Source organism: Anas acuta, chromosome 6 (assembly GCF_963932015.1).
Source record: "Anas acuta chromosome 6, bAnaAcu1.1, whole genome shotgun sequence".
Lineage (NCBI taxonomy): Eukaryota > Metazoa > Chordata > Aves > Anseriformes > Anatidae > Anas > Anas acuta.
In genome coordinates, this window is record NC_088984.1 from 5170218 (window position 1) to 5186806 (window position 16589).

At 37.4% G+C, this 16589-nt stretch overlaps 1 protein-coding gene across 10 annotated transcripts in view; it reads left to right on the forward strand.

Moving 5' to 3' along the window:
* Positions 1–16589, forward strand: part of LRP1B (LDL receptor related protein 1B) — a 666036-nt gene that overhangs the window by 152709 nt on the left and 496738 nt on the right. For 9 of the 10 annotated variants that reach the window (XR_011098017.1, XM_068687099.1, XM_068687103.1 and 6 more), the window contains exon 2: positions 13733–13858. The exons of the other annotated variant lie outside the window; for it this stretch is intronic. Coding sequence is in view for 8 of the 9 variants with exons in the window: in XM_068687099.1 (XP_068543200.1) it covers positions 13733–13858 (126 nt within the window). In the remaining variant the exon portion in view is untranslated. The remainder of the gene's footprint in view (positions 1–13732; positions 13859–16589) is intronic. 10 annotated transcript variants of the gene reach the window in all.

Here is a 16589-nt window from a genome sequence, read left to right on the forward strand (position 1 = left end):
TATTTTCCCCTTAGTTAAATTGTTAGTTCCTGGTAGTCTTTATTTAATTATTATAATTATTTCCCTTTAATTAAATTATCCTTATCTCAACCCGTGAGTTGTTCTTTGCTTTACTTCTCCCCCTCCTCATCTAAAGGAGGGGGAGTGAGAGAGCGGTTGTGGGGTTTAGCTGCCCAGTACGGTAAAACCACCACACATGCAACAGATGAGGCTTTATTTCCCCTATTTGTAATATGGCACTAAACCACCAAAACAAACATTTACCTTGGTGATGTAAATATTTTCTAAACTGAACTTCCATCAAATCGTGTGTTTATTTGCACTGCTTGCTGAGAGATACGGACTGTGCAGCAGGAAAACCTGTCATTTATGAATGGGATGAAGCTCTTTATTCACTTGCATCTTAAATGAAATCTAAATTATACATCATGCTTTGCATACCGCAAAAGTAATATGTATAATGAAAAAAATGATTGTATGAAGTCCATTGTAGTAGTAACTTGAGTGTTCTGTCCTTTATCTTTCCTTCAGCATCACGGCAAGGAAAACTACTTTGAACTCAAATAACTTTTCAATGTACTAACAATCATGAACAATCATGAATTTTCAATATACTAACAACATCAACTGTGATGTTCTAAACCCCTGTTTCTCTGGATCTCCCTGCCCTAATTTGACCATTATAAGAATGGAATATCAGTTGCTTAGGGTGCACATTGAAAATATTGCACAACTGCAGTATTTAAATATTGCACAATTGAGAATATTACATATTAAAAATATTGCATAATTGCACTGGCATTCAGTTCCGCATCCTTTCAACAGCAGTAGATTTGAGAGCTAACACTGCTTTTGCCTGTGCCCATAAGTACAGTGGACAGCTCTTAATGAATCCACAGGTAGGGCACACCTTAGAAATTTGGTCCCATCAGTAACAGGAGAAAAAGATATATAAAAAGACTAAAATGTGTGAATGCTGTGATCATAGATCAGGCCAAACCAGCTTTTCCTGGAGTCTGTGTTCCTACATGCATGTGTTTGGGACGAATCAGAAGGATTGAGTCTGCTTCAGTGATTTAGCCCAGTCACGGAGGTGCTGTAGAACAGCTGCAAAAAATAACTAGTGCAGCACCAAAGAAACAGCCTTCTCAGTAATTCCCTGACTCGAAATCACTCAAAAGTAAAATCATTCTGCTATGGCACTCCAAAGCTGCGTCTGTCTTCTGGGGAGAATTGCCTGCTCGTATGGTTCTGCATCTCTTTCTGTCCTGCTGCTAGAATATAATTAAAGTTGCTAAAAATATGTACTTCCTAATATTGTTTTTTTCTCTGTGTAAGCATCTGCCATTATTCTATTATCAAGGGAGGACATAGTATAAAGATGAATGCTACTTAATAGAGTTAAGTGCTCCATACTGCATATAGATATCAGAGCTCCTTATTTATGGCCTGATCCAAAGTCCCCTTAAGCAAAAGATATTCAGAGGAACCTAATGGCTTTGTTAATTTTTGGAAGTATTTTTACCTTGTGTCAAATGAGAGGAGACTTCTGAACTGTGAACTACCAGTTTCATACTAGCCTGTGAGGAAATCATGTTTTTAGTGCTGCAGAAATTAGTAGAACAAATGGGGGCATAATTACTAAGCTTTTACAATCCTGACATCATCCCTAATTATGGTTTAATCTACAGAACATACTGTTTGTTTAATAAGTCCCAGCAGAGACAGTTCAAGCATATGTTTTCACATCACCTGGAGGTAGCTGGGAAGGACTGTGGCAACACTGTCAAGAAAGTGACAGTTTACAAGATTTTATGTATTTTACCGTATAGAGCATGGCTCACCTTCGACATGCGTGAAATCACTTAAAGGTAAGCAGTAATAAGCATTTAGAGCCAAAGTAACTCATGTGTTACACACAGAGTCTTTGTTTCCCTTTGCATGTGGTAAAAGCCAAGGCATAATTTTCTTCTCACAGTCTCGAACCTAGCATAGCTGGTAATGAAGTCCTCAGCACCCCTCCTGCTGAAGTGAGCTGTGATTTTTGCTAACACAGGCTAAACATTGATCAGCCTTTTGACCTGTTAAAATGATGATATCTGCAGGTTCTGTCCCGAGCTCACTAACTATGGATATCTTGGCTTTTATTTAAAGCCAGCCAATTTTTTTCCTGAATATGAAGTTATTGGTTTTCTTTCCCATCTCCTCAGCCATTGCTTGAATTTTAATTACTCTTCACCATATGTGGAAGGTCTCAAAAGCAGCTTAAAGATTTTGGACAGAAGAGAGTGTGTGGACCAAGAGGGGTTTGCATGTGTGATGGATGCCCTCTGGCCTGTTTTGTTGTGCAGTGGGACCTTCCTCTAACATTTATGAAGGCTAATCGAATTTCACTTAAGTGAGTGAAAGCAATAATTATTTCAACTTAATTCTTTTGGTTTGGGTATGACATTGAAAAATTCAATACTTTATATGTTCTTGCTTTGCTCTCACTATTCTTTATCAATTGGTAATGGGGGAAAAGAGATGCAAGTGTTAAAAAAAATATTTAAATATTTTACGTACTTTTTTTAGACTTCTAAAAAATTCAGAATGTATTGTTTAAAATACACTTAGTTTTCCACAGATGATGAGCCTATGATGATCCTAGAATGCAAACTAAGAAGAGCTCAATTTTAAAAGGAAACTCTCATCAGAGATGGGCGATTCCTAGCTTGCTTTACAAATAGTTTTTTTATTACAGGTCTGTAACCAAGGCCTGGAATGGTCTCCTCATCCTTTTACCAACTCATAACCCTAGTCTGACAGTGTGAAAGCTTTGCTCCTTGGACATGAGAAGGAAACAGTCAAATGAGCATATGTGCTCGTTAATCCCATGTGCCTGTCCTCAAGGCTCACATAACCCACCCGGTGCTATGCCTGCTGTCCTGCGTTGGATAATGAACCCAAGCTGGGGTACTTCCAAAACTTCTTTGTAGGCAGCTGGGTCACATTGTGCTGCTCTAGGTGATGCAATAGGCATATGTTGGCATATATTTTTACAAAACATAAAGCTACTCTGATATATGAATTCCATCCCTTGTATCAATGTGATGTTTCTTTGTAACATCACCATTTTAGAGAATACAAGCTGCCTCTGCAAATACTATTTAAAGCTTTCCAGATCTTATTAAATATCCCATCTTTCTGCCTCTAATGTTTATTTACTCAGATATTCACATCCAAGGTATACTGACAGCAGCAGCTAAAACCTCAACACATTGTTCTCCACCGGTGTGAAAATTATTATTCTATAAGTACATTTTTACATTATACCTGAAATTATCAGTCTTGGATCATGCTATCAAAAAGACAGGCCTGAACTGCAGAAGATCGCAATTTTAACTAATTTCCCAACTGTTAAATTGCAGTAAAGTCTATATTAAGCAACCCTTTGGTGTGCCATTAACCTAATTCTTACAGTTTAACTTCGAACTGTTGATTAGAGTTATTTAAAATAATGGGTATGACTTCAGTAGGGCCCAGCATAAATAGGGAGCCATTATAAAAAATATATATATATACAGTTCGTGTTGTAAGTTTTGAATATTACTGCTACTTTTTTAATGTCTGTTTTGAACTTTTTTTGGTATTTAAGTTATTTATTGTTGAGCTTGAACAGAATACTTAACCCTGGTAATAAGACCTTTTTAAACCGTGTATGTAGATTGTACTTAGGAAGAAATTTTAGCTTGTTTTGTCTCAGTTCTTCTGTGCTTTTAATCATTGAGTTAGTATAAGGATATCTTAGGCTTTAACACCATTTCCCTGTAGATTAATTATTCCCATATAAAATTAATATGTCTTGAACATATGTACTTGCTTACGGTAGCAGACTTGGCTGTTTCATTTCATATAAATCTTCTGTCACACAAAACAAAACCTTCATATTTAAGACTTCTTTGGTCATTAAAATTGAATTACGTAGTAGGCTTCCATCTGCTATCAAAACCTGTTCAACATTATTCCCTGTCATTTTAAGTGGGATTGCTCTGAGATCCGTTTACTGACAGCAGGCTTGCTGCTCCTGCCCTACCCGACTCCTAGTCAGGGCTTCCTTCCTCGCTGCAAGGGCATCTTGATGTTAATTGCCTTCTCAGAAGGTTTTCTCCAGGAGTTGGGTTCTTGTTTCTTCTGTGTTGCCATCCTCCACATCCTTATGCTTGTGTATTTAAGTGGTGTGCAAGTTCTGCCACTTATTGCCCCCAGCCCATTAAATTTATTGCTCTGTGTTTAGGGGGGATGATCAGCTTTGCTATCTGTCAAACTCAGCCACTATCGCCATGACACTGATCACGGTTAGCAGAGCAGTTACTATTAAATGATTGGCAATGGAACAACAAGAGAGTGGATAGAGAAGATGGATAGCTCAGCATTGCTGCGCTTAAATGTGAGCTGTAAGCAGCAGTTTGGAGCTGGATAAATACAATCTGATTGCTGTAATGACAGCTAGGCTGCACGTTATTGCAAATGCTCTCTCTGTAAGAATAGCTGAGGACTGGAATAGATGACCAAAGCAGGGGCAGGAATTTCACAGAAAGTTTTTTTTTTTTTTTTAAGAACTGCACTGATAAGTGGGGCTAGATATGCTTTAGGAAACCAGATTGTGCTTTATAGTGAAGGAGCTGGACCTGATAACCTCATGAGGTTGTTGCTGGTCCTGGCTGAGGCTGTTTGAAGCTCCAAATGTCTAATGCAGTATGCAAGAAAAAGGGCAGAGAGGAAGGCCAACTTAAGTAATTAATAACTTATGGAGTATATGAGGCCTTGGGATTTTTCTTGAACAAACAACTTAGTTGCTGGAAGACTGAACAGTTCCAGGATTATCTGATCCCGCCCAATATCGATACCATTGTGATATCTGGCAAAAGGAATGATATTTTTTCCTTGAGTCCTACAATGAAGAAAACAAATCCATGGGCAAAGATAACACCTTCAGCATCCTCCTCCCAGGCAAATAAATGAGAAGACAGTTCAGTTCAATCCAGGTGCCATACAGTATTTTTTTTTTATTTATCCTTTATGATACCTTTCAGGTTATAGTTTTTTCTTTTTCATTAAGCACGATTTTGTTTTTCCATTATGCAGCCATCTGAATTACTGACACCTTGCCTGTTTCTTTCCTTTATGAAATTATCTAAACTTTTAAAAGAAGATTTAAAACTTTATTAAACTTGATAATAAACAGAGCAGACGTTTACTCCCTTAATTTCCTGATATCTACAAATGTTGCAACAGTTTTAGAATGTGCTTTTTCCTCCTGGCTTGGGCAGATGTTGTTCTATTAAAGTTTGAAAAAACCGAAGGAAATGGTTTTGTTATGTTTTATGTGGCAATAAAACTACTGAATTAAAACAATGACACTATTGATTACCCTTTGATATAAGAAATTTATCTAAATTAATTATCTTTTGCTAAAAATATTAGAATGTGAAAATTCACAATGATAGAACATCTGTTGAACAGAGGACTTATTAAAGATATTGTAATAAGCTATGTAATGAATGCTTTCAGCTTCCAAAAGAGGAAAATATTGTGTATGACATTTATTTAAATAATTTGCCTCAATTCAAGATTTCCATTCTACTGCTAAGAAAAAGAAGCAATTTTGCCTTGGAAACATTACAATTAAATGTGTAAGCTTTACAGCAAGAGAAGGTAAAATTATAATGTGGGAATATGTAAGTTAAAACAACTAATGCAGGTTGTAGACAAAAAAGATTTATTTGAAGTCCTGCTTAGAGGCACAACACGTGGCATACTGCATTGAACTGGGTCTGAATTTGGCTCAGGGTGACTATTCTTCAGTCCCAATCCTTCTGTTCATATTTTTTCTACTTCTCAGGAGTCTTTATTTCAGATCTTTTGGAGATTTAATCCTGGGAGTAGCTGAAAGACTTAGTCTTTTCTTCGCTGATTTCCTCAAGAGGCAGCAAGCATGAATAAGTGTACAAAATGATGCATTATGCAAGCCATCTCTTCTGGATGCTTCTTGAATTTCTTTTGCATGTGCAAGCTTGTCTTGCTTATCAAAATTCTTGTGTTTGAGATAGGAAGCACATAGTTCATAGGGTGACCTACAAAGGTTCCTACAAACATCCTCACCATTCCTTACAAGGACTGATTTTTTTTCCTCTTGCAACCATTCCTTCCTGATGAGGAGGCTTACACCACATCAAATGAAACATTACGAGCACGATATGATAATGTGGACCAAGGTGGAGAGCCTCTCATTCCATATAAATAATTTCTTCATAGATGTTTTGTGAAATGGGGAAGAGAGTTGTTGTTTCACTGGAACTCTTTTAGGGCTTTTCACAAACGCACACTTTTGCTCTTGTGCACCCTGGCACTGTCTGGCTGTCAGCAGCTGAAAGGGCGTGCTGTTGACTGCTATGGGGCTTGTCATCCTTCATATGTAAGGGGATAAGTGATAGTCACTTTGACCCTCTACCCTGCCATTAATATTCTGGCAGTCAGGGAAGAACAACAACTCCACACTGGGGAACGCGGTTGCTTTTGCCAGTTTTCAAGAGGATAAATCTAATGGTAAAGAACTGGTTTGTAGTGAGCTTGTTGGGACTTCAACTTCTTTTTTATACAGGGATACTTGGAGCAGGGATTGGCAAATGACAAGATTGCAAGAATTGTTTTCTCCTATTAGTATATATCTAGTAAAGATAGTACCTTGCCATTCCATAGCATTTTTATGTCATTAGAGAACATTGCTATCATGTCATTTTGTAGTTTGCTGAGGTATGTAGTATTGTGTGACCCTTTGCTGATTAGGTAAAAATTGTCTCAGGAATATTTGGGTCTCTCTCGTTATCTGAATGCTTCTTAGATGTCTCTGTCCATAAAGTGTGCCAAATTAAGGCTGAATAATAACCTTCTCTGGTCCAAATCCACAGGAGGGGACTCAGGGTCAGCCCTCTTAAAGGAAATACTAGATAGTCAAAGGATGAACAAAAATGAGAGGAAAAAGGCTGCTCCCAAATTTATCGCCTCCCCACTCCACCAAATGCTTCATGATTTGTATAAAGTAGTGGATGTTTCTGGTCTTCTTGTTAATACTGATCTGTAATGCCCCTTGCTCAGCATGATCTGTAAGTTGAAGTCGCAGTGGGCAAGTCTGCAAAATATGAATTGTTTTAGCTGTGTAATGTAAATGAGGAATCTGAATATTTATAGACTCTGTTTTGGACTAAGAAGTAGGATTTCTGTTGTCAATCAGAAGACTGACCAGACTGTAAACAAGATGTCTGTGACCTTGCTGGGTGGAAGATGTGCAGACCGACAACCGCGTGTACGTGGCACCAGGGGATATAATGCATGAACAAGGTGTTTGGCGCTGTTAGTGACTGGTACCTGTGCATGTGCTTTGCTATGGAGAAAAACAATTGATTAGTAACTGCTCAGTTCCCAGTGTACTAGTTATCACATACTGAGTAAGTACACATAAAATGTACGTGACCTTCCCAAGAAGGAATAAGTATGGATAGAGATATAACTGGTTAAGCCCTTTTCCAACACAGCCACAAATTCGAGTCTGACTAATCTTGAGAGAGATTCTTTGGATTGTGTAATAAAACTTTTGCTCTCTGACTTTGAGTGTGGTATTGTACTGAACCAGGCAGGACAGAAACAAAGGCTAACAACATTTTGTTTATAAACTGAGTGTAAAACTCTGATTTAGTGTTTTGCAAGACACATTCAAAGAATTTTGTCTGTACTTTAGTGTGGCCAAAACTTAAACATTTTGCTGTATTCTGGGCTCTAAAAATGTAGATTTAACTCAAAAGGTATAAAAGGTTGGAAAACGATTATGTAAGTCTGAGAATTCATAAGTAGGAACTGCTGTGCATGCTCTTTCTTTCCATCTCTCTTTCAGTTACAGTAATTTAGGTTTTAGCATATGATGAATTCTAACATAAATTACTACCGGAATATACTTTTCAACTTCTGTGTAAATTTTGCAGAAATTAATCTGCAAACCCTTCCATGTTTCAGAGTGAGAGATCAAAGAAAATCCCAAATGGAAAACATGCTTTAGAAAGGGGGGGAAAAGTTCTAAGTTTTTAAGCTCTTGTAATGAAGATAACTTAATTAAAATCAAAGCAAAACTAATTAAGAACTTAAAAGTACAAGTTTAGGGTTGCATAATATCACTGAAACATGGCAGAACTGCTTTATTATCACTGATAGAAGTTCCCCATTGTGTAGACAGGTGATGCACTCACCAGCGGATCAGAATGTAAAAGCACACCTCAAGTCCAGTTTGGGGACAGCTCTCGTTGGCCTTTCCATGCTTCCTTTTGCCTTCCTGCTCTTTGCTTCTGAAGCAGTTGCTATTTTGGCAGGCAATTCCCCCTCTTTCCTGGGAGTTCTGCCTGGGTAAGCAGATAGGGACAAAACAGCTCAGCACTTTTAAAATATAGTAACTCGATTGAAAGGGACCTGCAAAGATCATAGAGTCCAACACTTGTATGTGTTTATCTGATTTTTTTTTCCACGTGGAGCCAAGCTGTCAGTGTAAAGTTTCTTCTGATAAGAAAAGTGTGGTGGCATCCCCAAATTGAAAAGGAAAGCATGTTTACTAGCATGTCCCCCTGTGGTGTTCTTTGCCCATCTTCTTTTACCCTTTTTCTTTCTTGTAAATTGAGAGAAAATTGTAAATTTCAAAGTTTTTATATTTTTTATCATAGGAAAGATAATCTCTAATTTTGTGGGTACTGAAACTTTGTGAAGTGTTCTAACTTCAAGTCCATCTTCAAAGATTTTGTATAAACGAACTTAAACATATTTCTTTCCTAAACTTCATCCATTTGTGTTCGCAAGGCTGCTATCAGTTGCCTGTAGAAGGCCTCATCAACTTCCTCAGCGTTATCTGGTGGCCTGTAATAGACACCCACAGCAGTATCCCCCATGCCAGTCTGCCCCTTAATTCTCAACCACAGACTCTCAACTCACTCCTCATCAACCCCTGGATGGTACTCAACACAATGTAGTTGCTGTTTCACGTAAAAAGCAACTCTGCCACCTTGCCTTGCTGGCCTGTCTTTCCTGAGCAGGACATACCCAACCATGACCATATTCCAGTCATGTAAGTTGTCCCACTGTGTCTGTAATTGCAACTAAATCACAGTCTCCTGACCAAACAGATTTCTCACTCTTCCTGCATATTCCCCATGCTGTGTGCATTGGTGTACAGGCACTTCAGGGAGCAAGCTGAGCATGCTGATTCCACCCTAGGGGGGTGGGAGGTCTCCTGGTCTTCATCACTGCTAGGGCACTGCCCCACCGGTGCAAACCCAGTTACAACCCCCTCCCCCTTAACAACCCCCTCCCCCTTAGGATCTAGTTTAAAGCTTTCCAAATGAGCCCTGCTAATTCCTGTCCAAGAACCCTTTTGCTCCTGTGAGATAAAACTTTCTTGCTTTTTACTGTCAGGCCTGGTGTCTTATAAAACCAGCCATTATCTAAGAACCCAAAGCCCTGCCTGTAGTATCAGTCACGTAGCTAATCATTGGACTGGATCCTTCTACTTTGTACCACATCATCTCCCCAGCACAGGAGGAGGGAAGAAAAAATGAAGTGTTCTGAACTCTTTCAACAACTGTCCAAAGGCTTTGAATTCTTTCTTCATTTCGTCTCAAAAGGGAATTCTTTGGAGATCCTCCTACTACAATTACCCTTCTTTCTTTTTGGAGGCAGTCTTGAGGCTTGGTGTCAGCTGCCTCTTCTGATGTGATCTCGTAGGCAGGCCTTCCACCATATCCTCGCCTACTGCTCCTTCAAGATCAAGGGCCTCAAACCTATTACGGAGGGAAGCGAGATAAGTGGGGAGAGAGGTTGCTGGCGATGTCGAAGTGGGACTCACTTCCAACCCTCCTTATTTCTTTGGTCCCCTCCATATTCTGGACAGTGACAGAGTAGAGGCTCCACCATGCTTTGGGGAACATCCCTTAGTGCCCTTCCCTCTGGCACACGAGGGAGTTACTCCACCAGTCAATCTCCTGCTCACATGCCCTGATGCTCCTTAGTCTCTCCACCCTGAGCTCAGCCACCATGGGGAGCAGCCCTTCCACCTTCGCTTGTCTAGTAATAGCAGTGTGCTGCAGGTATGAACGTGAGATTCTTGTGAAACCGCAATACTGATAAATTGAACCTGGATTTTTATTTATTTTTCTAGGTTTAGTGTAATTGGTTTCCTAATAGAGATTTTGAGCTTTGTCCTCTTAAAACTGTGCCTGTCTTTTAACAGAATAAATATTTGGCTGTAGAAACAGTGACTTTAAAACAAAGGCACTGGCTATTTTTTTTTTTTGTGAAACTTTCCTTCCAAAAGCCATTGCCAGGTGTTTGTGACATAGCATAGGAGTACTGTCCTTAGGGAGGCAAAGCTTTTATTTACCCATCAAGAGATGATTTCTGACCATCTGCTCTGTATCTCACAATTGGTATGTTAAAAGTATGTGAATTTTCTCATCTGCTGGGAGCCTGCTAGCACAGCACACAATACAGAAAGAAACAGTGTGCAGAGGTGTCATTGAAAGTATATATATTTTTTTCTGTTAAGAAATAAGTCCATCTTAGATGACTATTTTTTTTTTTAGGATGTATTTTTCTTTTTTCTTTTTTAAAAAAAACAACAACACAACAATAATTACAGCATGTCCATGAATAACTGGTCCAATTCATTTTACAAAGATAGCAGCTGAAAATAAGTGATAATTCTATAGATATGCAAAAGAAAACAGTTTGAAAAAGCAGTTTCAGAGCCCATAAAACCCTGAGTGAATATAAAGCTGCTTTCTTCCAAACAAGATCTGTTTTTCAAAGTGTTCTATAAGTTAACGTTTTTTCACTCTGCTGGGTTTTTCTGTAGATAGAGAATTAAAAAAGCTTAGATCTCCATAATTTCTGTACTGTTGAATAAAATACAAGGAAGGAGTTTAATTGTGTGGAAATAGCTAAATTATTTCAATTAAAAGAAAATTTAAAAAGTCGAAAACAAGCTGTTTTCCCAAATACATGCTCAAGACTGAACTATAAAGTGTGTGTGTTCTTTTTTTTTAAATCAAGTTTGTTTAAATCACTTTGTAATCTTTACCCCAAATGAGAAAAAGATGTATTTGTGTAGGTGTATGTGACCATTCATCACAGTGATAGGATATGTCCCTTATCCTATTGACAGCGTTACTCTGAGGTTGCATTCTGGTCTGACTGGCAGTTGAGGTTGAGTAGTGAAAAAGTATTTTACTGCATATAAAAGTATAAAATACAACGGAATGTTGCAGAGGAAAACGGTCTCTAAATTTACATCAGTGTGGCCCTACTGGTTGTTGGTCTGCCTTCAACTTGTTGCCTCCAAGGGGAAATAAGAAGAAGAATGCAGAATTTCCTCCTGTGCTGCCGAGTTTCCTTCAGAGACGGCTGCAGGTGTTAATTCTGGGCAGGGTTTAATTCTGACATCTTGCCTAAAAGATATAAAAGAACATCTCTGCAAATTTTGCATTGATTTTATCAGTATCATTGTAAAATTTGTTTACAAACTTAAATAACTATACTGAAATTCTCCATTGGCTTCAAATGTAATTTTAACGCTGGGCTCCACTTGCTGCAACATATAATTAGACTTGGAGTATTACATTTCAGCATAAATGACAGCATTGATTTCTCCTTCTAGTCAATTATTGCCAGTTAGGAATTAAAAAAGAAATTAGGTTTATTTTTCTATAGGAATTTTGCATTTTGGTAATTCAGTATGTTCTTTTAGAATTAGTCACATGGACAAACTTGACTGCATAAATGGTTCTAGAAGCTTAAACTTCTTATATTCAGCTTTTTTTTTTTTCCACTTAGCTGTCAGTCCAGAAATCTATAAATTTAAATAGTTAACTTTAACAATCTTAATCCATGACACTTAGCCATTTCAACCACTCTTTTTGCTCTGAGAAATAACTATATGCAACAAGAAGAAAAAGTATTGAGTGGGCACTGAGCATATAAGTAGTTCTACTACTATTTGATATATACCGAGGTCACCCATGTGAGGAAAAATGGATCTTGAGTGATATGTGGACATGGTAGATAATTGTCTTTGTGCTAGTTTTGATATTCCCATGCCTTTTAGGAACATGCATGTAATGTATGGAAAATAACAGTTCACACTGTGCTACAAGGTTTCTATAGACAAAGAAATTTATTATGGATTTTAATATTTTTATTAAAAGAAATTATTAAAAATTAAAATGGATTTGCTTATATTACTGCACATTCTTGAAATGCTAAAACTCACCAAACTCCCTCCCTCTTTCTTTCTTCCAATATGAATTTTCAAGAAGCACTTCCAGAGAGGGATCTTAAATTTTTCAGGGAGATGCTTAATGCAAAACTGCTTCCTTGAGCATGTAAACCTGCACTTTTAATTACACAGTCGTTCATTTTGTACAAAGATGAACAACTTAACTCAGTGCTTCTTGCTGTAGTAGTAAATGCAAAGAATTAAAATATAACAACTCCTACAGAGTTACAGAAGCCATGATGCAGCTGTATTAAAGAATATTAAATTTATCTGCGTAATAGTTGCAACTTTGACTAATTTGAAACTGTATCCATCAATAGTTTTAGAGGCTGATCTTGAAAATTAAATGCAAGCAGGATGAAATGGATAGGTTAATTTTAATAAAATATTCCTACAGTTATTCCTAGAGTAATAATACACTATCGTCCCCAAAACGCTTATATGCTTATTTTTATATCTCTGTAACAATATTAATTCCAGAGAAGTTACTGCTTGGTCATGTAAGTGTGAGAGAATAATCGAGAAACCTTTCCAGTGATCTGCAATTGCAACCTTGTGGAAGGGACTACTGCAATTTATGTGTTGAGAAAGAGAATACAATATATTGCACAGAGGCTTTGTGAGCTTTAATTAATGATGGAAGAGTTAGTTAATGAAAGAGTAGTCTTGTGTTAATTAACTCTTCTAGATCTCAAGGACATCAGACTTTGGTTGAAGTCAGCTGATAGTTTGGGTGTGCCAGGCTTCAAAAATTGTTATCTTTTTAAGGAAATAATTATCAAGGTGCCTCAATTTTGACCTTTAACTTTGACTGCAGCTTTGTTACGTGAAAAGTAAAGTAGTTCAAATATAAACCTGAGATGGGATTTGCTCATTAAAGTACATATTTAAAGCAGTAGTCAAAAACTCATACATGTATTTAAAAAGACGTTTGCTTGCTTACAAAAATGTGTCCTGGAGAAAACAAGATTACTTGAAACAACAATTTGTCAATGTTTTTCTCAGACAGGGGAGGAGAATAGGACACCTCCCTGCTGGAAACATGAATATTAAAGCTTGTTGAGTTCTGTCTACTTAGCAAATTTACTTAATGGTGAAAGAGATGAAGAGAAGAGCAGGATTTCCTACAATTCTTTTTCATGGAGGTGATTTGTGCTAATCCTGTTCATGTCTGAAACACTACAGCTGGAGGTTAGGGTTATCCAGCCTGAGTAAAGGCATAAATACCTCATTAAATACCTCATTTAATTACTGGTTCCCATTGTTTCTGTTCTTTGTTTTGATTCCTGATTGTAATCATTTTATTTTCACTTTTAATTTTCATTGTGCCACTTTATTTTTTCTTTATTTTTTAATTATTGCATTCTAAACCATTCTTGTTTTCAGAGGAACATCAGTTATGTGACGTAGGAGAGTTTCTGTGTCGTGATGGCATGACTTGTGTCTCCCAGCACTGGCTGTGTGATGGAGAACCTGATTGTCCCGATGATTCAGATGAGTCTTTAGACACATGTAAGTAAAGAAGGTGCCAAATTTATTTTAACTTCCTTTTAAAGGTAACATTTATATTTGCACTAACTGTATAATCAAAGGGAAAGCTTCTGCTTTTATTTATTTATTTATTTTAAATCCTGACTAAATCTTTGTATCAGGTTAACAGGTTACATTCCCTGTGTAGGTGAGAGACAAAAGAAACAGAAGGTGTTTTGTTCGTGTGCCACTTTGTAATGAACACTCACCAGAGCATATGTTCCCTATGCTCTCACTGAGCTGTAGAGGGTAGAGGCAAAGTCAGGCACAGGGAAAAGGTATTCCTCAAAAAAAGGGAAGGCTGGGTGGAAATGAATAGTGCAAAATATTTTCAATAAAGGTATTAAGAGCATGCAAACATCAAAGGAAGAAATGAAAGAAGATGTAAAAACTACGAAGGGAAAAGAAGCAAAGATCAGAAATTGAGAGAGAGCTTTAATACAACACATTTAATTATTATAAAAGACCTTGATGGGTTTTTTCTTTTTTTTTTTTTAAATTTATGTTGGTAAGAGCTTCTGAAGACCAGAGCAGCAACCGTACGGATTTTTTTTTTCTTCTTATGGCGTTGTAGACTACAGATGAGGTGATATTAAATCTTAATGTGTCCTTGTTTCCTGCATTTTGAGGAAAATGAGGGAATTTACTGGTTTTTATCCCCAGGATAATCACTTAATGTAAGAGAAGAAACATGTATTTAGTATCAAAGCAATACTGACAATCAATAAGGCTAGAAATGTGGTTTACTGATAAACTATAGTAAAAAGTAAAAAGAAAAGAAAGTGTCAAACATCAGACACTATTTAGGAGTCTAATCTTTAAAATGAGGGACAGAAAAGTAGAGATGTCTAGAAACCATTTCTGACTGGGAAAATATTATTTATATTATAATAGTTATATATATTATTTATATATATTATTCTGGGCAAGTACTGATGATTGCAACCTTACTGCTTCATGGTTTGTTCCTTGAAACTGATAGGAAAATTGCTTCTGGGACTGTGGTGAAGGGTGCTCTGATTAACAGCTTTTGAAACCGTTTGGGATTTTTAAAAACAAAATGTGTTTTTGGTGGTATACTTAAGATTTTATTACTGCACTGGTTATTGATTATCATCTTCTGTAGCATAACACTTTTAAGCATACATTTGAACCATAACACATCTACAGCTTCAACCTTTTCAAGTAATGAATATTGCAATAAGAACACAAAAATTGTCACATGCAGTTTTCAATTTGCTTCTGGATTTTTGGCACATAGCTCCAGATCTAGCAGCTTGCTGGTTACCTGGTTACTTTCCTCCCAAGCACTTTGCATATTTATTGTACTGGACCACATGATCTGTGTTAATAATGCCATTCAAAATCACAGCACATTAAAACATAGCCTTTGAAGATTATGGACAACTTAAAGAAAGGGGAAGAGGGTGGCAAAGCCCACCCTCTTCTGACACCAGCAGGTCTGATCCTTTTGGAAGCACCTTCCCTTAATGCAAATGCAAACAGTTTCTGTAGGATGCGTTGCTTGTGCTGTTCTACATCAGAAGTAGTTAGCATCATTGCTTTTCTGACTGTAGAGCAGGAGGACATTTGCATCTTCAAGAGTACATTTTAGGTAGCCCTGTGTTGATGAGGTGCCTGGACAACATGTGAGTGTACAGGCTGAGAAGGTAATTGTAATGGGACTGCCCTGCCTCTCCCTTTCAGTTCAACTCAGCCCAGGCCTCTGCATGAGGACCCGGTGACAGCACTGGGATGCTGGGAGAAACTTTCCCATATATTTGCTTGTGATGATATTATAGTATTAATGGTTTTGTATTTGTTTAGTCAGCATAATTTACTGTTAAATCTAATATTTCTTGAAATACGTATATGCACTACAGCTTCATCAGGTAAGTTGCTTCCCATCGGAGATGAATATAATGTTCCTTAATTTTCTTGCTGACACTTTGTATCATCGTATCCGTAAGGAGTTATAAACTACCTTAAAATAGCCTTATGAAATATTTGAGGACTCTGTGGTGTTAATGCCAGGGACGCAGCACTTTCCAGTTTTAGTGCACTGCATCATGTGTCTGTTTGTTTATAGATGAATGCAGCTTCTATTTGTCAGCCCTTTGCTGACTTATGTAAGATGAATTATTTGGTGTGGCTTGACAGGTATTGCTAGTTGTTCCTGTAGCCGTAAACAAATGAAGTTTGATTGATTTTCTGTGGATTTGTGCCTAGTAATAGGGTTTTCTGGGTTCTAATAATGTGAAAACATGGATCAAAGCTTTTCCTGCAAGTGGAAGTTCTTAACTTCTCTCCCATGGGGATTTCAAGGTGTCTAAAAAGAGATAAATTCTCATGCTGCAGCTTTTCCCACAGTTGAGAATATGAAAAGTCTTATTAGTCTCACTAATCACTCAGCCATCTATCTGCAGAAAACTTTTAGGTACTCAATATCTCTGTGGCCTCTCTCCTGCTGGTATTTTTACCAGACTTTGTAATAGCCTGGAAGCTATTGGTCTACAAACACATATATCATTGTATAAACTGATTTTCTCAGGAATCTCTGAAATCATGCAATATAGTCCCTATACTAGCTTTAATAAAGAGATCCAGGATTGTACAGAAAGGAGTAAAAGGTGATTTTTTTCATTAATGTTGAATTTTGTCTCTGCATTGGCAAAGGTTGGGGTAGGGCTTCGTGCTGGCACAGCTTTCTTTG